Source organism: Ranitomeya imitator, chromosome 6 (genome assembly GCF_032444005.1).
Source record: "Ranitomeya imitator isolate aRanImi1 chromosome 6, aRanImi1.pri, whole genome shotgun sequence".
Taxonomy (NCBI): domain Eukaryota; kingdom Metazoa; phylum Chordata; class Amphibia; order Anura; family Dendrobatidae; genus Ranitomeya; species Ranitomeya imitator.
In genome coordinates this window covers 317511880-317533651 of record NC_091287.1, presented here as the reverse complement: position 1 = coordinate 317533651, position 21772 = coordinate 317511880, and the positions used below count along the sequence as shown (strand labels likewise).

Here is a 21772-nt window from a genome sequence, read left to right as displayed (position 1 = left end):
GTTATTATGCTTAAACCTTCTTTCCTCCAGACGTAGATGGTGCCCCCTTGTCCATGTCTCAGGTCTATGATTAAAAAGATCATCAGAAAGGTCTTTGTACTGTCCATATGTACTATACATTTATACATAACATAAGATCACCCCATAGCCTTCGTTTTTCCAAACTAAACAGCCCCAAGTGTAATAACCTATCTTAGTATTGCAGACCCCCCACTCCTCGAATAACCTTGGTCGCTCTTCTCTGCACCCGCTCCAGTTAAGCTATGTTTTTCTTATACACCGGAGACCAGAACTGTACACAGTATTCTAAGTGTAGTCGAACTAGTGACTTGTATAGGGGTAAAATTATGTTCTCCTCATGAGCATCTATGCCTCTTTTAATGCATCCCATTATTTTATTTGCCTTTGTAGCAGCTGTCTGACACTGGCCACTAAATGTGAGTTTGTCATCCACCCATACTCCCAGGTCTTTGTCATTGACTGTTTTGCCCAGAGTTTTAGAATTAAGCACATAATTATACATCTTATTACTTCTACCCAAGTGCATGACCTTACATTTATCCCCATTAAAGCTCATTTGCCATTTATCAGCCCAAGCTTCTAGTCTACATATATCATCCTGTAATATAAAATTGTCCTCCTCTGTATTGATTACCCTGCAGAGTTTAGTGTCATCCGCAAATATTGCAATTCCACTCTGTATGCCCCCTATAAGATCATTAATAAATGTTAAAAAGAAGAGGGCCCAATACTGACCCCAGTGGTACCCCACTGCTAACCGCGACCCAGTCCGAGTGTGCTCCATTAATAACCACCCTGTTTCCTATCCCTGAGCCAGCTCTTCACCCACTTACCCATATTTTCCCCTATCCCCATTATTCTCATTTTATGTATCAACCTTTTGTGTGGCACTGTATCAAAAGCTTTTGAAATGTCCATATACACTATGTCCACTGGGTTCCCTTGGTCCAGTTCGTAACTTACCTCATCATAGAAATTGATGAGATTAGTCTGACAGGAATGATCCCTAGTAAACCCATGTTGGTATTGGGTCATGAGGTTATTCCTCTTCAGATACTCCAGTTTAGCATCCCTTAGAATGCCCACCAGGATTTTACCCACAGTAGAGGTTAAGCTTACTGGCCTGTAATTTCCGAGTTCAGTTTTTGTCCCCTTTTTGAATATTGGCACCACATTTGCTATACGCCAGTCCTGTGGTACAGATCCTGTTATTATGGACTCTTTAAAGATTAAAAATAATGGTCTATCAATGACTGTACTTAATTCCTGCAGTACTCGGGGGTGTATCCCATCCGGGCTCGGAGATTTGTAAATTTTAGTGATTTTTAGACGCCGACGTACTTCCTGCTGGGTTAAGCAGGTGACACTTAATGGGGAATTTTTGCTTCATACAGTTCATTATGGCCCCATAAGATGCTCCATACAAAATACGCCCATATAATGCTCCATACAGTGTATGATTGGCTCCATAAGATGCTCCATATTAAAATATGCCCCATATAATGCTGCACAAATGTTGATTATGACCCCATAAGACGTTCCATACAGACATTTGCCCCATATAATGCTGCACAAATGCTGATTATGGCCCCATAAGATGCTCCATAGAGATATTTGCCCCAGATAATGCTACACATGGTCCCATAAGATGCTCCATACAGATATTTGCCCCATATAGTGCTGCACATGGCCACATAAGATGCTCCATACAGATATTTCCCCATATAATGCTGCACATGACCCCATACAGATAATTGCCACATATAATGCTGCACATGGCCCCATACAGATATTTGCCCCATATAATGTTGCACATGGCCCCATAAGATGCTCCATACAGATATTTGCCCCCATATAATGCTGTACATGGCCCCATAAGATGCTCCATACAGATATTTGCCCCCATATAATACTGCACATGGCCCCATAAGTTGCTCCATACAGACATTTGCCCCATATGCTGTTGCTGCGATAAAAAAAAAAAAAAAAAAATCACATACTCACCTCTCAGGCCCCCGGCACTTGCTATACTCACCTTTCCCGTTCCACCATCGGCACCGCTGCGTCTTCCCCGTCCTCAGCACTGACTGTTCAGGCAGAGGGCGGTGTGCACTAATCGCGTCATCGCGCCCTCTGACATGAGCGTCAGTGCAGAGGATGGGGAAGACGCAGCGGCACCGACGGTGGAACAAGGAGCAGGTGAATATTGCGCACTGCGTTATACTCACCTGCTCCTGGCGCGGTCCCTGCACGTCTGTTCCTCGGCGCCAGCAGCTTCTTCCTGTAGTGAGCGGTCACACGGTACCCCTCATTACAGTAATGAATATGCGGCTCCACCCCTATGGGAGTGGAGTCCATATTCATTATAGTAATGAGCGGTACGATGTGACCGCTCACTACAGGAAGAAGCTGTCAGCGCCGGGGAACAGACGTGCAGGGATCGCGCCAGGAGCAGATGAGTATTATTAGACAGCTGCCGCTCCCCCTTCCCTGCCGACCCCTGGGTATGACTCGAGTATAAGCCGAGAGGGGCAATTTCAGCCTTAAAAAATGGGCTGAAATTCTCGGCTTATACTAGAGTATATACGGTAATTCCAGACAAAATTGTTCTCCAGAAGTCAAATAGCGCTCCTCCCCATCTGAGCCTTGCCATGTGTCCAAATAGTAGTTTTCATCCACATATGGAATATCAGCATATTCAGGAGAAATTGGACAACAAATTGTGGAAAACCATAGATAAAGTACCATTTTTATGGGAAAAAATAAATTTGTAACTTTTTCATTCCACTTTGCGTGAACCCTTTAAGTGCTTCACTGAAATTAACAAACTTCCTGAATCCGGCTTTGAATACTTTGAGGGAGGTAAAGGAGCTAATCTACTGTAACAGAATAAACCATGGATAGGAGAGGTGCTATTTCTGGATGAAAGTAGACACATTTTATAAGCCTGGACAACAGCCTTAAACTACTGTATGTAGCACATTTCTTATAACAAATTGATGATTTCTTTTCAGTGACAAACACAAGAACTGTAAATACAGATCAGGATTATCATAAGAATTTAACTTGGATTAGTACAAGATGAGAAACAAAATGTATTTATAAAGATACTCCTGTTTTAATACAGATTATAATGTAAACTAAAATATTGTGTTTAGCAGACATATCCTTAAAAAAGTAGGCACATAACTAAAGGTTGTGAGCTTTTGATTCAACTACAAATGCCTTCATCAGACATGAAAAACTTCCATATAAGAAAGCAGAATTGTATCTAATTTCACAGTATGCTCTTGATCACTTCCTTTATACATTCAATAGATTTTTTTTCTTCTACACAGGACAAAAGTAGAATCAAAGTAAAGTCAATAATAAAAGATTTACTGGAACATTTTGTTAACACAACTTCTGTCTTTAAGTGTAAAGCTACCGTCTTGCACACAAAGATGGACAGAACCATTCTACAAGACTAATATGGACACAATAAATATGGAGATATACATACAGGATCTGTACACAAAGTTGCCCCATGTCCATAAAAATATTACATTTAACAGTGCAACATATACATATATAATTGTATAATTTAATTATTTTACTCAACATGAGATATGAACGTACGTACTAAACACAAGCAACTACCTTGGTTATGTACATATATAATTTTATAGATATTTATATTTTATTCACCAATATGTACAGATTTCTACACATAAAATTCTGAAAGGCACAATTGTCTATACAACATGTACAAAAATGGCAGGAGCAGAAAAAAAACAAACAAACAACAATTATTGGTCAAGAGTTCATGATTGCACAAGTAATGTGTAAGAAAATGTGCTTTAAAGATAAATAAGGTTTGTAAATAAACCTTGAAGTCTCATTATACCCTATCCCTTCCCACAAAAAAAGGTTAAAAAAAAATACTGGACCTAAGAAGAAACCTAGTTTCTAGGTTGCTATAACCAGTCTGCCTTCATCATCATCACTGCTTGAATCGCTGAACTGCACTGTGTTCTGTCGCGAGACTAGCTCAGTTCTCCTCTGATGTCGAAGGGGTGGAAGAGCATGACCTATAGACAACCTTTTTACAGGTGGAGAATGAATCTTCAAAGAGAGATCTGGTTTGACAGATGTTTTTGTCTGACTGGTGGTGACGTGAGGACCTTGTTTCAGCTGACTGTCTATTTCAGTACTTGAACCACAAGTTGTAGCTCTCTCTTCAATGATGGTAGCCTCACCTGAAGCTTTTGGGGATTCCTGCATCCTTGATGCAACTTGTAGAGATTCAGACGGTTTAATAATTTTGGCATCTGTCCCAAGAATGTTGGCCAGACCCTGGCAAGGTGCTGTGCTACATGATGGAGATCTATCAGGAACTCCTTGGCCATCAACAGAGAGTGGACTAATAGATGGAATTAAAGTAGGCAATGCGATGTTCAAAATTTGCAGGCCTGGAATGTGAGCTTGTGGGCTAGTGTTGCTCTGGGAACCAGGGCTTGTTGCTAAAACTTGCAAGCCAACTGCATTTAGAGTTAGACCTGAGGAATGAATTTGTGGGGTAATATTTGGATTTGAAAGACCTAATATGTTCACTGCTTCCATGCTAAGAGGCTGAATGGGTTGTAAGCCTGATGCACTCAGACCAGGCACATTCACTTGACCAATTGGAATACAAGGTAGAACACCATTTACTTCAGCTACTCCTATAGGACTTTGAGTGTTGGGTACCTCCGCAGGCTTGTCAGTGTGAGAACCTGTAGTTCTGTGAATTACTCCAACAGCTGGTATAGTCAGTTGCACCTGTCCAGTTGGGAAGGGTACAAACGTAGAATAGGCTGTTAATCCAGCTGGGACGAGCTGAATTCCTCCTACTGGAATCATGCTGTAGGGTGACCTTACAGGTTGCTGTGAATGTAGAGGCAAGTGACTCAATAAATTTGTTTGCGCTGTAGTTATCTGAGCAGGGTGTTGAGTCATGTGATTTGAGTCTATAGCAGATGAATCCATTGTCTGTGTGCTCCGGTTCACTGGGGAAGATGGTATATTGACATGGTGAGGGTCCTGTAAAAGAAAAAACAAATTTGAAAAAGAAAGTGAGTCTCTTGTGACACAAAAACACAGTTGCATATGTCGTAATGATACATAAGCATTTAAAATATTAGTCAAAACGTGACTTCAATGGACACAGAGGTGCAAGTTCAGAGTTGAACAGATACTGAATTTTCAGACTATTTATCCATGCACATTTGTAGCCCAATGTTATATCATTGTCTAAATGTATTCAGTTTGAATTATTTTTACAAATCTACATTTTGTGTTTGTAATATGTATATCATCATTTTCACACTAAGGAAATTAAATAACATATAGGAAAAGGTTAAAGGAATTGTCAAATACTTTTGTATTGATAATTTATCTATAAGATAGGTAATTAAAATCAGATTGTTGGACTTTGACTCGTCAATCTGAGCTGAGCTGCAGTACCAGATTAACATCCATTAAACAAAGCTGTGCTGTTCCGTATCCGCGTACCAACTGCAGCGGGAGCTGCGAACACCCCGCCTATCTGATAGTGATTACTAAGGTTGATCAAATAGCTTCGGATAAGTGCTTATTTGAATAGCTACAGCGCTTCCCTAATAGCTGCCTCGGTTACCTGGGGCGCCCCCGATAATCAGCTGATCGGCACCGCAGCTGCATGCGTCAGGTCTGTGTGACAGGCACAACACATGCATGGAGAGGCCAACAAACCAGATATCCAGGTTACATACAGTACACACATAAATACGGTATATCTTTCAGTAGAAATCACTGGTACAGATCTTTCCCCTAGGTCATTCAATTTCAAGTAAACCAATGCTATTTTCTTCTATATCTTTACATTCTTTTGAGAGTTTGTTCTCTGGTAATACTGTGTTAGAGAATGCAAAATGTGAAGAAAAAAAAAATCAACATACCGTACTTTAATTTTTGAAAAAAATGTTCATTTCTGTCTAGCATGCCTTTATGCTTCTCATCATAACTCAGGCCAGAACCATGACAGATGAGGAAAAAATACCATTCCACTCAAAACTGTACAGGATTTCACCCAATATGTTGCAAGATTATCTTTGTTAATATTTTATGTGGTGTCTCCCTGTGTGCAGTCTTCCCCTGTGCAATGAGCGCAGCATCCAGTCTGTGGTCTGCTTAGCTGAATAGGAATAATATAAATAGGACTAGCGCCGACCCTGCAGGAGACGTCACTGGTCTGTCAGGCATAGAGACACCACTCTGCTGCCGACTTATTACTCTTCATCTAAGAAAACCGCAGACCGGAAGCTGCGCAAATTGCCCAGGGCTCTGGGGGAAACTGCACACAAGGGAGACACTGCACAAGGAAGACACTGCAGGGACAAGCCCCTGAAACGAGCATCACTGATGACACTTCATTCAGGGCAGCAAACAATGCAAAGGGAGTGTCTGGATGTACCAGACCCTCCACGCCGCCGGACGATAAATCTTCATTTCAGGGAACAAAGAGCTATTTTTAAAGTTGGGGGGTCAAAATCCATGGCTCCTTACCAGCCTGAGAACAGCAGCCCCCAGCTGAGAGCTTTTTAGCAAGGCTGGTTGTCAAAAATAGAGGGGATCCCACGACGTTTTTTTTAAATTATTTTGTTCAAACTTTTAATCAATTTTTATGCCCTTACACCAGAGAGTTGTGCCACAAAATCTCTCTCTCTCTCTCTATATATAATTGACTAAGGGGTACTTCCGTCTGTTTGTTTGTCTGCAACTTCCGTAATGGAAATCCTGGGTCGCTGATTGGTCGCGGCCGGCCGGCTGCAACTAATCAGCAAGATTGGGGCGAGATTTTAACACCGCTTCAATTTTTACTATTGATGCTGCCTATGCAGCATCAACAGAGAAAATATAGAATGTTAAAAATAATAAAGAAAAAAACAAACATTATATTCTCACCTTCCGAAGTCCGCCGCAGCCTTTCCCACTCCTCGCGCTCCGGTCCCAAGAATGCATTGCGGCACCGACTCGAGATCACGTAGTGGTCTCGCGAGATGATGACGTGGCGGTCTTGCGAGACCAATATATGATCTTGACTCATTGCCGCAATGCATTCTTAGGACCGGAGAGCGAGGAGCATTGGTAAAGGCCTCTGCTGGATCCGGGGGCCGACAGAAGGCAAGTATATAACCATTTTTTATTTTAAAAGGTTTTTTTTGTTTTTGTTTTTTTTAACAGGGATATGGTGCCCAAATTGCTATATACTGCGTGGGCTGTGTTATGTACTACGTGGGCTGTGTTATATACTACGTGGGCTGTTATATACTACGTGGCTGTTATATATTATGTGGGCTGTGCTATATACTGCGTGGGCTGTGCTATATACTGCGTGGGCTGTTACATACCATGTGGCTGTGCTATATACTACGTGGCAGTTTAATATACTACGTGGGCTGTGTTATATACTACGTGGGCTGTGCTATATACTACGTAGCTATGCTATATACTACGTGGCTGTTATATACTATGTGGCTGTGCAATATACTACGTGGCTATGCTATATACTACATGGGGTGTGTTATATACTACGTGGCTGTGCTATATACTACGTGGGCTGTGTTATATACTACGTGGCTGTGCATTCCAGAATACCCGATGCGTTAGAATTCCTGCAAAAAAATTTCCTGCAAAAATCTTTTTAAGCTCCAAATTTTGTATTTTCACAAGGGTAACAGCAGAAAATGGACCCCGAAATTTGTTGTGCAATTTCTCCCGAGTTCACGGATAGCCCATATGTCGTTGAAAACAACAGTATATACTCGAGTATAAGCCGACCCGAGTATAAGCCAAGGCACCTACTTTTGCCACGGAAAACTGGGTAAGCTTATTGACTCGAGCATAAGCCGGGTGTGCATTGTCCCCCTCATCCCTGTCCTGCTATGCGTGTTCCCCCTCCCCCATCATGTCCTGGTATGTGGCTCCCCCTGTCCTGCTATGCGTGGCTCCCTCTGTCCAGGTATGTGGCTTCCCTCGTCCTGTCCTGGTATGTTGCTCCCCCGGTTCCTGCAACTCAGCTCCCCTGGTCCGCATGGTTCGGCTCCCCCCTTCCCCTGGTTGTATGCATGGCTCACATTGCCCCCCCCTCCCCTCCCGCATCTCCGTTGTCCCGGCGCCTCTCCTCTCCTTAGCGGTCAAGTGGTACCACTCATTAATGTAATGAATATGCGCTATACACCTATGGAAGTGGAGAGGCATCCATATTCATTACCTTAATGAGCGGTACCACATGACCACTGAGCAGAGGAGAGTAGAGCCACCGGGACAACGGAGATGCAGCAACGGAGGGGAAGTATGATGTCTTCTGGAAGCTGGCAGTTGCAGCTGTCACTGTGCCACTTACGTCGGCTCCTGCCACTGCTACGCCGCTCCCCCTCACCAGCCAGCGCTCTGGACAATTGACTTGTGTATAAGCCGAGGGGAACGTTTTCAGCACAAAATATTCTGCTGAAAATCTTGGCTTATACATGAGTATATACGCTACTTTTGAGGCACAGTGAAAAGCTCAGAAGGGTTTACAGTGCAGATTTTGCTGCACTTGCTTGAGGGTGCTATGTTACATTGCCAGAGCCCCTGAGCTGCCAACACAGCAGAACCCCCCATAAGTGACCCCCATTTTACAAACTAAACCGCTCAACGAATTGATCTAGGGGTGCAGTGATTATAATGACACTACAGGTGTATTACAGACTTTTATACCATGGAGCAGTGATGATAAAATAATTAACATTTTTATCACCAAAATTATGTGTTAGCCCCAAGTTTACATTTTCATACTGGGAAATGGTTAAAAATGACACCAAAATGTGTCCCACAATCTCTACTGAACGTGGCAATACCCCATATGTGGCTGTACATTACTGCTTAGCCATACGGGTGGACTCGGGAGGGACAGAGCGCTATTTGCCTCCTGGAAAACAGATCTTCCTAGAATAGTTTGCAGATTCAATATAAAGAGCCCCAAAGTGCTAGAAAAGCAGAACCTTCCTCAAGTGACCCCATTTTGGAAATTACAACCCTTTGGGAATTTATTTACAGATGTAATGACGATTTTGACTCCTTTGGTGTTTTCCAGAAACAAGCACAGTGCATGTTGCTGAGTGAAAATTGCAAACTGCCGTTGTAGTGACCAGTACATAATGACCAGCCCGTGCTTCTGGAGACAACCACCTGTAAATTAGGCGGGCTCTGATCATTAGAGAAATGCCAAACATGTAGGAGCTAAATGTGGTTTAGGGACACTGGGGCTCACAAGGGAGGGAGCATTTCGATTTGTGAGCAAAGAATTTGCTGAATTTCTTTTGGTGGGTGAGGAGCCATTTCGCTTTTCCAGAGCCTTTGTGCTACCAGTAACGTGAAAGCCCCCTATATTTCCGTTAACAGAAGACAGACCTGAGTGAAGGCTGGCTTTTTTGTGGATGGAGTTGAAGATTTTATTGGGATTTTACCTGGAACATTTTACATAACATTTATGATCACGTTTATATGGCACTCTACGCTGAGCATTAACATCAGGGTTTCCATCTAAATCTCCGAGTGACGTGATAGATGAAATCTCCGATGGATCCATTCACTATAATGAGGCAACAGATTTACTCTGGACTCCGTCTGCCCTCTGTTCAGGGCAGACGGTGTTTTCAGTAGTGCACAACTGTGGCCGATGGTACCTTTATGCAATCCTAAAAAGATGAACACTGCCGGATCACAGGTCCTATGGCGTGCACAGTGCCTCCATCTGCCTCATTATAGGGAATCTTCTGCCGGAGGTTCTGTCTGAATCACGTTTTTCAGAAATTTGCATGGAAACCCCGATGCTCAACACAGAACGCAGGATAAAAGTGCGCCGAGCCTTACTGCGATCTTTCGGAGGCGACTTTATTCTTTGGGTCGGTGCAATTACAGCGATACCAGATTTATATCGGGTTTTTATGTTTGGCTGCTGTCACACTAAAGGACATCTTTTATTGTGAAAACTAATTTTTGAATTACCATAATTTGAGAGCGATAATTTTTCCATATTTCGGCTGAGTCATGTTATGGCTTGTTTTTTACAGGACGAGCTGATGTTTTTATTGGTACCATTTTCGGGCGCATGACATTTTTTGATTCTATTGTGATTTTTGGGAGACAATGAACAGGTTTTGCTTTTTTTTTTCCCTTTTACCGAAACTGCGTGTCGTAAAATTGGTAAGGCACTTTTATTCTTTGGGTCGGTATGATACAGCAATACCCAATTTACGGTATATATTTTTTTATGTTTTGGCGTTTTTAGGCTACTTTCACACATCAGGTTTTCGCTGTCAGGCTCAATCCGGCTAAATTTAAAAAAAGTTTCCGGCGTTTTTTTCCCCTACAGATTTGTATTAGTGCCGGATTGCGCCGGATGACATCGCGTTTCGTCTGTTTTTTGCTGGATTCGGCAAATGTGCTGTTTCCGGTCTTTGGAAAAAAAAGTCCATAGCAACGTTTTCTGTCTCCGGCGCTTCTGGCTATTTGCTAGAATGGAAGCCTGAAGGTGCCAGATCCGGAAAATGACAGGTTCCGGCGCCGGATTCCCAGTTTTTTGTGGCATAATTAGGGGTGGGGGGGGGGTCGGCTTATACTCGGGTATATACGGTACTGCATATGTAAGGGTATTCTAAGCACAGGCTTAAAAAAACATGGATGTGGGCAGAACAATTACTGCAACTGTGGGGAAATGCTTCTTCTCGGACGTGCATTATGGAAGACAAAAGGGGATGCAAAATTTCAATCAAATAGTATTTAAGTTTTTAACTCTGTATCTAAATATATAAATCTTAAGTTTAACTCTTACCTTCCAGAAAAAACATATGTATATACTGATGTGGAGCAATTTACTACATCACAAAATACATGTAATAATAATAATAATAATAATAATAATAATTTTTATTTATATAGCGCCAACATATTCCGCAGCGCTTTACAAATTATAGAGGGGACTTGTACAGACAATAGACATTACAGCATAACAGAAATACAGTTCAAAACAGATACCAGGAGGAGTGAGGGCCCTGCTCGCAAGCTTACAAACTATGAGGAAAAGGGGAGACACGAGAGGTGGATGGTAACAATTGCTTTAGTTATTCGGACCAGCTATAGTGTAAGGCTCGGGTGTTCATGTAAAGCTGCATGAACCAGTTAACTGCCTAAGTATGTAGCAGTACAGACACAGAGGGCTAATACTGCATAAAGTGTATGAGAACATGATGCGAGGAACTTTTTTTTTTTTTTTTTATTATAAATAGGCCACACAGGGATCGTTAGGTTAATGCATTGAGGCGGTAGGCCAGTCTGAACAAATGAGTTTTTAGGGCATGTACGTTCCAGGCATGGCACAGGAGCTGTACTCATGGCGGTAGTAGCCAGCTGTAATATTCAGATGAGCTCCCACTGCACCTACTGGGACCGGATTTATCTCTGATTATCTTCTTAGCTACCAGTCTGCAACTGAGCAACTATCTACTACTTATAAGCTCAGTATGACAACTCCAGGCATTACTGCACTCTCAGCTCTGCTGTCAATTAGGTGAAAAAGTTTGTCTCTGCCATCCTGATGCTGTCTACAGTTGCCTTTGTTATTCCTGTAACAGGCTCTCTGCAAAACAGTTACCAGTTTGCCTATAACTCTCAGCAATTCCTTTCTGTAACTGTCATCCTGTAGCAGGACAACACTTGCCCACATATCTCTGCAATATCTATACTATTAGCACACTTGGCTCAGCTGCATCCAGTGCCCCCAGCTCCGCTTTTCCATTTGCCATCCTGCATACTTTGTTGTACTTGTCTTCACTGCTTCACGTGCTGTCCAACAAGTCCAGCTCTGCTGCATCATTGCGTCTGGTCCGTACTAACATACAGCTCAGAGGATCTTTCTCACTGGATGAATTGCAGGATGTACGGTATCTGTCCTACATATACAGTCATGGCCAAAAGTATTGACACCCATGCAATTCTGTCAGATAATACTCATTTTCTTCCTGAAAATGATTGAAAACACAAATTATTTGGTATTATTATCTTCATTTAATTTGTATTAAATGAAAAAACACAAAAAGAATTGTCCTAAAGCCAAATTGGATATAATTCCACACCAAACATAAAAAGGGGGTGGACAAACGTATTGGCACTGTTTGAAAAATCATGTGATGCTTCTCTAATTTGTGTAATTAACAGCACATGTAACTTACCTGTGGCACCTAACAGGTGTTGGCAATAACTAAATCACACTTGCAGCCAGTTGACATGAATTAAAGTTAACTCAACCTCTGTCCTGTGTCCTTGTGTGTACCAAATTGAGCATGGAGAAAAGAAAGAAGACCAAAGAACTGAGGACTTGAGAAACCAAATTGTGAGGAAGCATGAGCAATCTCAAGGCTACAAGTCCATCTCCAAAGACCTGAATGTTCCTGTGTCTACCGTGCGCAGTGTCATCAAGAAGTTTAAAGCCCATGGCACTGTGGCTAACCTCCCTAGATGTGGATGGAAAAGAAAAATTGACAAGAGATTTCAACGCAAGATTGTGCGGATGTTGGATAAAGAACCTCGACAAACATCTAAACAAGTTCAAGCTGCCCTGCAGTCCGAGGGTACAACAGTGTCAACCCGTACTATCTGTCGGCGTCTGAAAGAAAAGGGACTGTATGGTAGGAGACCCAGGAAGACCCAACTTCTTACCCCGAGACATAAAAAAGCCAGGCTGGAGTTTGCCAAAACTTACCTAAAAAAGCCTAAAACGTTTTGTAAGAATGTTCTCTGGTCAGATGAGACAAAAGTAGAGCTTTTTGGGCAAAGGCATCAACATAGAGTTTACAGGAGAAAAAAAGAGGCATTCAAAGAAAAGAACACGGTCCCTACAGTCAAACATGGCGGAGGTTCCCTGATGTTTTGGGGTTGCTTTGCTGCCTCTGGCACTGGACTGCTTGACCGTGTGCATAGAATTATGAAGTCTGAAGACTACGAACTAATTTTGCAGCATAATGTAGGGCCCAGTGTGAGAAAGCTGGGTCTCCCTCAAAGGTCATGGGTCTTCCAGCAGGACAATCACGATGAGGAAGGCGCTCACTCAAATGGAGGTGCTCAGGAAAATTTTTTTTTTTTTTTTTTCCAGCAGGACAATGACCCAAAACACACTTCAAAAAGCACTAGAAAATGGTTTGAGAGAAAGCACTGGAGACTTCTAAGGTGGCCAGCAATGAGTCCAGACCTGAATCCCATAGAACACCTGTGGAGAGATCTAAAAATGACAGTTTGGAGAAGGCACCCTTCAAATATCAGGGACCTTGAGCAGTTTGCCAAAGAAGAATAGTCTAAAATTCCAGCAGAGCATTGTAAGAAACTCATTGATGGTTACCGAAAGCGGTTGGTCGAAGTTATTTTGGCTAAAGGTTGTGCAACCAAGTATTAGGCTGAGGGTGCCAATACTTTTGTCTGGCCCATTTTTGGAGTTTTCTGTGAAATGATCAATGTTTTGCTTTTTGCTTCATTCTCTTTTGCGTTTTTTCATTTAAGACAAATTAAATGAAGATAATAATACCAAATAATTTGTGTTTGCAATCATTTTCAGGAAGAAAATGAGTATTATCTGACAGAATTGCAGGGGTGTCAATACTTTTGACCATGACTGTATGGTTTGCAAACAATATTAGCATAAACATCATGTCTCATTGTCAGAAAGGGGTTCTATAGTAGAGATGAGCGAACACTGTCGGCTCCCTCCTTATTCGGCATGCTATAGCGCTTACCTAAGAAGCTGCATCATGAAAACCCGGATACCTGGAGAGCTCCCGATAATCAGGTGTCTGGTGCCGCAGCTGTATGACCATCACAACTCATGCATGGAGAGCCTGTGTGTTGTGACTGTCACACAGCCGCGACACATGCAGCTGCGGCGCCGGACATCTGCATACACAGCATCAATAGTAAAAAGTTGGTCACACAGGGTTAATAGCTGCGTAACCGGAGTGCATTACACCGCGCGCCGGTAACGCTGGCATTAACCCTGTGTGAGGGCTGACTGGATGACTGGAGGGGAGTATGGAGCGGGCACTGACTGCAGGGAGGAAAGAGCGGCCATATTGCCGCCGGACTGTGGCTGTCGCTGATTGGTCGTGGCAATGGTCGTGGGCCTTTTGCCGCGACCAATCAGCGACTTGGATTCCATGACAGACAGAGGCCGCGACCAATGAATATCCGTGACAGACAGACAGACAGAAGGACAGACGAAAGTGACCCTTAGACAATTATATAGTAGATACATATTCTGCCCACTCTACAGGCATTATCACTGCCCATAGTGGCTCACAATCTTATTTTCCAGTTGGTATGACTTTGGAGGAAACCACTGAAACACGGGGAGAACATATAACCACTGAGCCATGATGTTGCCCCCAGAGAGACATGCATATATAGTCAGAAAGAAGGGCACCCCACTCAATGAATGGAAAGATGGCAACGCATATTCCAGCTTGAGATCTCATGCTTTTATATGGTCACAGACTGCCTTGAGCACTTTTAGTATTCTCAGAGCAGATGCAGATCAATGATCTCTAGTAGTGTGGATATTGTCAGAACTCGCCTTTTGTTTTAGAAGAAATCATTACGAGCATGGGCATTTTTAGACGGCTAATCTTATACTTTTGTTAAAGCGCTGACACAAGTGTAAACAGTCTCCACAAGAATGTATCACAAACACTCATTCACCAGTAATGTGCTGAGAAAATCTCAACAGCGAGTTATTAACAATCTTGGAGAGGTCTGCCTATTTTCTCCCCATGGGTACATTAACATTTCAATGAAAACCACATTTAAATCAAAATACTCGAACAAGCACTTCACAGAAAAGGCTTTCATCATTGAATATTATTGAAATCATGAAATATGCAATCTCACTGAATGAAAAAAGTCTTACCAAATGAAAATATATTTTTGTGATTTTTATACTTACAGTTCAACAAAATTCATCTTTGTGCATGCATATGCCCTTATATAAACCTTAAGTGAATTTCCACCTTTGTCATCATATAGCCTTTATGTCCAATATTGTGTGCTGACTACTTAATAAAACTTTCTGATACTGAACTCCGAATGCATTGAATTGACATGGATTTACACATGCTGGCCACATGCAGTCACTAGTAGGGGGAGCTTAAGCGCTTACTGCCTTATTATGGAGATTAATGTACCACCAGTATTAAGTAGGCTCCCTCAAGTTGTCAGTTCTAAGATCAAACACTTGACTTTATGATACAGCATAGGGCATCTATCCATCATGCATATTCACTACCTTCATAGATTACGCTTACATTGAGAACTATGGAAATAAGCAACTTACATGTGAAGCAGGAAGGTTTTTCGACTCCACTGTGCCACCAGGTCCATCTTCGACATCTGGATAATCAACAGACATCTGATGACAAAGAGATATGGGAGATGATGCTTCACTTGGAGGAAGTACAGCATTCTGTAGACCTTCATTTCGTTTCTCTTCATGACTCTCTGGCTTGCAAATAGTCGCTGTACTCAATGCCGTCATCTTGGTGATTAAAGCTTTTGGAAGAATATCCATTGAATTATCTTGAGGAAAAGAATGTGCAACTCGACAGTCTTCATCGGTGCTAGATGCTTCTTGCTGGCTGTTTCGGAAAGGGTAATGCTGAGGACTCGCGGTTACAGATGGTGTTGCAGAAAGAACAGATTCTGCTTGACTGTCTTCATCCTCATCCTCATTATCATTGTCGTCATCTTCTGCCCCATCTGAATCATCACCATCAAATCCTGATCGTTCCCCACTATACCTTTGCCTCTCACCTGCACAATGGTAGAAGAAAGAAGTTTACAATTACTTTGGAGGCACTTACAAGGTCATAAAGTACATATGTGGGGTGTTAAGTCAAAATAAATAGAATGGGATACAGTTGACAAAAATTGAACTTTTTTGTCTTTTTCAGGAATACCGGTACTAGTTGCTTTTTGTTTACTAGAGACAGAAAAGAGAATTAATAAAAAATAATTATTATATGCAATGTAACACAATAGCAACAGTTCAAGAAGTCTGTGATGACGTAAACTGATACCTGACAACCCAGATCAACAGTAGTAAGTGCGCCCTCATTCCAACCCTAGATTAACAGTCAATGTGAGGAGATGTATTGCACAGTAGCGGAAGCAATGCTTGCTGGAATGTACTACATTTCACTGAACTTTTCCATCAGCTAAATCACGTTACACAAACAAAGATGGACAATTATGCGCACACCAGCAAGCAGAATGAAGATGGATAGATTGCTGGCAGTTCATCATTCTTTGCCCATGTTGTCAATTTAGTAATACATACATATAATTGCTGTCCTATGCAAGGATATCACATCGTCTGTTCATCACGAAACTGTTGTTTCTATTTTTTTATACTACAAGGACCACGGTGACAAAGAAATATATTGTAAAATAATATATGGAAGCAGCCTTTTTCCCGGCCCGTGCATATAAAGAATAACATGAGCAGACTGGATCTCTTCCCAATCACGTTTAGAACTTGGGCTTTACAGAATGAGACTGGCCGACAGGACTTTAAAATCACCGCAGGCGAGAAGACATTTTTGGAAGCTACAGCGAGGGTTGCTCTTCCAGTAGAGACCATTTTTTGTACTGCAATTGCTATTTTGATGTCATTCCACCAAAGGTTTAATTATCATTGTAAAAGGATGATGTGGCAATGATGGGAAGAGTAGACTTGTCCCACCGACAATATAAAAAGGACAGATGGAAACACTAAATTATTTACTACTACTATGCAATTGATGTACAATGGGCAAAAGGTTTTAAAAATGATTTGAAGCAATATTGGGCCAAAATTGATTTGGTTAGTTTGTAATGGGCTTCAGATTTTTTCTAGCAAAATTTCTAAAATACCCTAAACTGTTGTGTATTGATATAAACAATCATAGATGCCCCCCAATACTTACTGCTATGCTGTGAGTCAAGGTCCCCTGCTGCCCATGGATCATCAGCATAATTACTGGACAGCGGTAACCACTACATCTTTACCACTCAAGATGGTGCTGATCATACACTCAAAATCTCTGCCATCTGTGCCAAACACTTTCAGCTTCTGGACATTACTGGACAGAGCTGGCAAGATCGAGTGGGTTAGTAATTGTCTGAATGCTTCCGAGTTTTAATTGGAGAGCACTTGGACCTATAGAGTCTCACAGATCCAATCACACAATCATGACCATAACGGATCTGAGAACGAGATACGTGACACTCAGAAGACTGGATCATCCAATATTGAGGATCAAAATAAGGACGTACAGATATGTTCAGTGAAATATCATATGCATCTTTACGGTAGACAAAAATAATTTTCGACCAGTAAGATACTGTGATAAATTCAATATGACAGGGTATTAAATGTGCAGACATGATGCTATACAGTCACATACTACATATATTCAATTGATCGGTGACTTAATCAAGACGCGTATAGATAAAAATTAAGCCACAAGATCTATTGACTGCATTGAAAAAAAATAACACAAGATTTAAGTTCTCATTTCCATGATCCCTAGCTACCTGGTCAAGCTATGTCTATGAAATGACACTGAACAAATAGCCTGGGACAACTCCTGACCTCCCAATTGCTCCTGTTCCCCTGAAGCAGCACAGCTGCCTATGTTTGTGGACAAAAGTAATCTTGCAAAATAATTTCCTCTTTGATCCACAGCACTGAGTAAAACTAAATAGGCCTTTGGTTCTGGGTGAGTGGCAGCAGACAGTTGCTCCGTGCACATCCCTTTCAAGTCAGCTTTTTAAATTGTACATCCTCTTTGTCATCCAAGGCATCAACCTCGCAAGGAAAGAACTTGCTTCCTTCAGTGAATCAAGCATGAAAAGTCAAACATAGGAAAAGTCACTCTACCTCTTTATATCACTTATCACTTTGCATCGTGCAAACCCATTTCTCATGTTGCACTATGTAACAATAAAAAGGACACTTTCAGCTAGGTGAACTAATGACAAACAAATTACCTCAAACCTGTAACATCACATCTCACACAAACTGGTCATTCAATGACCTGGGAAGAATGATCAGAGTTTTTCTTCCCATGCAAACAATAGAGAGATATTAACGTCAGTCTACAGATGTCTCGTCATCTGTCCAACAATCCATTGTGCACTTTTGTTAGTAACTCAGGAGATTATTAAATGTATATGTGTAGCACACACATACATATGGACTCCTCAATATTGAAACTGCAACACGAAGAAGGAAAAAAAAAAGTTATGGAATCCTGAAAGTACCAAAAATGAAGAAAAAAAATGGAACATTTTCAAAACATCTCGATTTATTCAGTATCAAATATGAGCTCTACATGCAGAAATCCCCACACTTGCAAGCCTGGGCTGCTAACAATGTGGTTATTAATGGTTGTTGGAGAAATATTCTGCCATGCTGAATGCACTTGGGGATGCAAATCATCAAGATCCACTGCTGGCAGCTCTACTTACAATTGCCAACCAATCATGTCCCAGATAGGTTCGATAGGAGGTGCTGCAGTCCATAGTGGCATGTTTAGGCAAAGCATGCTGCTCACAGTACCAAGTACAGCATGTGGCCTGGTGCTGTTCCATTTTAAAACGGCCCGTAGGACACTTTGGAGAAATGGCCGTACTAGTGGTTCCATTATTGATCCATTCTATACTGTAAGTGAAATTGGATCTCATATACCAAGCCTCAGGGGTCAAATAGTGTCTACATAAACTATCAAAAGACATTTGAATGGCAATGGACTACAAGCCAATCGTTCTGCTATTGGGGTACCATTATCCAAATGACACTGCTTTAAAAAGCCTCAAAGTGCAGAGCAAGGCAGCACTGGAGAGTAAACTGGCATGGAAATCTATACTCTTTAGTGAGGAGTCCTGCTTTTATCTTGCACGCAATGATAGCTGGAGATTGGTCTAGATAACACGTGGACAACTCCATAAAGAGTCCTTCATGATGGAACATCACATAGGTCTTACTTCTGGGATTATAATGTTGGGAGGCAAAATGTACAGTAGCCAGATCCCTCTAGCCTTTATTCCAGGTACACTAACAGCTCGGCATAACATTGATTTGGTGGTGTAACCAGTGGTAATGCCATTTCTCTAGAATGTCCTAGGAGCAGTTTGTCAACAAAACAATGCCGAATGTTGCTTGCGCTAGTGTGAAAGCTTGAATTGCTTAATCGTTCTACTACGCCATGCAGCATCTATGGACTTTAATCCCATCGAGCACATCTGGAAAGTCATTGGTTGCAAAGAAAGCTGCCAGCAGCAGATCTTGATGATTTGCATCTCCAAGTGCTTTTAGTGTGACAGAACATTCCTCTCTCTTTAAGGCTTCTTTCACACTTGGGTCATGTGACGTATATCGCAATCCGTCGTTTTGGGAAAAAAACGGATCCTGCAAATGTGTAAGTTTTTTTCCCATAGACTTGTATTGCCGACCTGTCGTGCACTGAATCCCTCATGTTTTGGCGGACCGTCAGCACGAAAAAACGTTCAATGTAACGTTTTTTCGTACGTCACGTCTGCCATTTTCTACCGCACATGCGCGGCTGGAACGCCGCCCCCTCCTCTCCGGACTTCAGAATGGGCAGCGGATGCGTCGAAAAACTGCATCCGCTGCCCACGTCGTGCATAATTTTCACAACGTGCGTCGGTACGTCGCACCGACGGACCCATACTGACGCAAGTGTGAAAGTAGCCTTAGGAATACTACTTCAATTAAGTTGTTAAGAGTCTCTGCTCTCTTACAATCTCATGAGGACATTTCCATAATTTCCCGGGGGTGCATGGATTGTTAGTCTTCCATACCAACTTTGCATGCTCAACAAGGTAAAATTTTACCCTTTAGATCCCCTGTCTCACCCATTCAACGAGTTCTCTTGCTTTGCACTGATGAGGGGTATACATCCCGAAGCATGTGTCTGCAAATGTAGATTCTGGTTTGAATTTATATCCCAAGTCATGAGACAAGGCTCTTTAAAGGGTCGATAATAGCTTTCAGAATTGCTACTTCAAATAGGTTGCATTACAGTCCTTGCTCTCTTGCTTTGTGAGTAGTTAATTTGCACATTTAAAAAAACTTCTTCTAAAGTTCGATATGAGGAGTCTTCTCATTCCCTATACTTATATAGTAAACTTCCAACTAAAACAAATAAAAAGCATCCACATGGTATAATACAGGTTAAAAATCTGAAAATCAAAAGGCTGAAGACAGAGAAATAAGTGGGTTAAGGAGGAATAATTACTTTCCCATCTTTACTATCTCCAAATATTTTGTGTTTGTTTTTACTTCTTTAAGTAAGGAAAAGTGTTAATCTTTTGTGTTGTCTGGGTTGCCATTTTAGCCCCTGTGCAAACTAACCTCTATTATTTCTTTGCTTTTAACTGATTCAGCTTGAGTGACCTAACACCCCTCTTTAGCAAACAGCGCCATGACCTCTGACCCATACAAGCCCAAATAGTACTAATTACGGCTTAATCTCCTTGAACTCACAGCATATTCAGAGGTGAAATACCTCTCGCCAATGACAATGGCAGAGTGACATTTGGTCTGCTTCCATGTTTAAACTAAAATAACAAAAACCACTGCTTCAAAAAATGAGTATTTGGAACTTCAGGAGCTAGACAGTTTGCATGAACCACATAAGACTGTAGGCTTTGCAGTAGGGGTCCTAGCAATAATAAGCAGCAATAATGGATATTTTAGGCACATGTTGTACCGACAGTCACCCAACAGCTAAGCTTTGTTCACTTGTCCAGTAATGATCCATTAAAACTGATCTAGCAAAACATTGTTAAAAAAAAGTTGTGCTGACAACTTTTTAATCCATTATTCACAAACTGCTCTCTTCTGGATCCGTTTATTTAACTCTAGAATCAAAGCTCAACGAATCCGTTAATGCGGCATTTGTTGTCATCTATTGCTAACGGATCTGGCAAGCAAAGGTTTACAGCATATCACAAAAGTGAGTACAGCCCTCACATTTTTACAAATATTTTATTATACTTTTTCATGGGACACCACTGAAGATATAACACTTTGCGGGGGATTTTGGACATATTACCCGACAGGGACACAGAACACCTTAAGAAAGCAGCTTGGAAACAATGTTGCATTGTCAACTGATCTAATCAGTTATTTGGGAAACTCAATGATGGATAGGGTTTAAAAACAAAACTGTCACCAAGTCAAAAATGGTCAGTTTTTCTCTGAGTGATATGCCTTAGGAGTAGATTGTTCTCTCTGAAGTTTTGAAATGTCTTTTTCTAGTTTTTTTGGTCTTGTAGTATTGCTACTTCCAATACGTTGCACTAAATTTCAAGTTGCCTTCCTCTCTGAAGAGACAATTTGCATTTTCTAGCTTTTTTTGGTAATTCCTTGAACTCTTCTACTACCCTTTTTTTTAGCTTTTTTTTTTCTGCCATTTTCCGGACCGATTTTAAATTTATTCAACAATGGAGAAAATATACTGGCGATTTTTCAAAAATGAACACTGACAAAATGTTCAAAAATCTGTCCGACCATTTTTCAGGCATTTTTCCAACCTTCCCATTGACTCCTATTATAAAGCTTTGAGTGTCTTCCAAGTGAAAAATGCTTCATGAATGGCTTTCT

The 21772-nt window shown here is 41.5% G+C and overlaps 1 protein-coding gene across 3 annotated transcripts in view; it reads right to left on the bottom strand.

Moving 5' to 3' along the window:
- Positions 1-3115: 3115 nt before the first annotated feature.
- The window catches only part of HIVEP1 (HIVEP zinc finger 1), a 293232-nt gene continuing 274575 nt past the window's right edge, over positions 3116-21772 (bottom strand). For all 3 annotated transcript variants that reach the window (XM_069730788.1, XM_069730787.1, XM_069730789.1), the window contains 2 exons: positions 15437-15912; positions 3116-5082 (listed from right to left, as the gene is read on the bottom strand). In XM_069730788.1, the coding sequence (XP_069586889.1) occupies positions 3970-5082; positions 15437-15912 (1589 nt within the window). In that variant the 3' untranslated portion in view covers positions 3116-3969. The remainder of the gene's footprint in view (positions 5083-15436; positions 15913-21772) is intronic.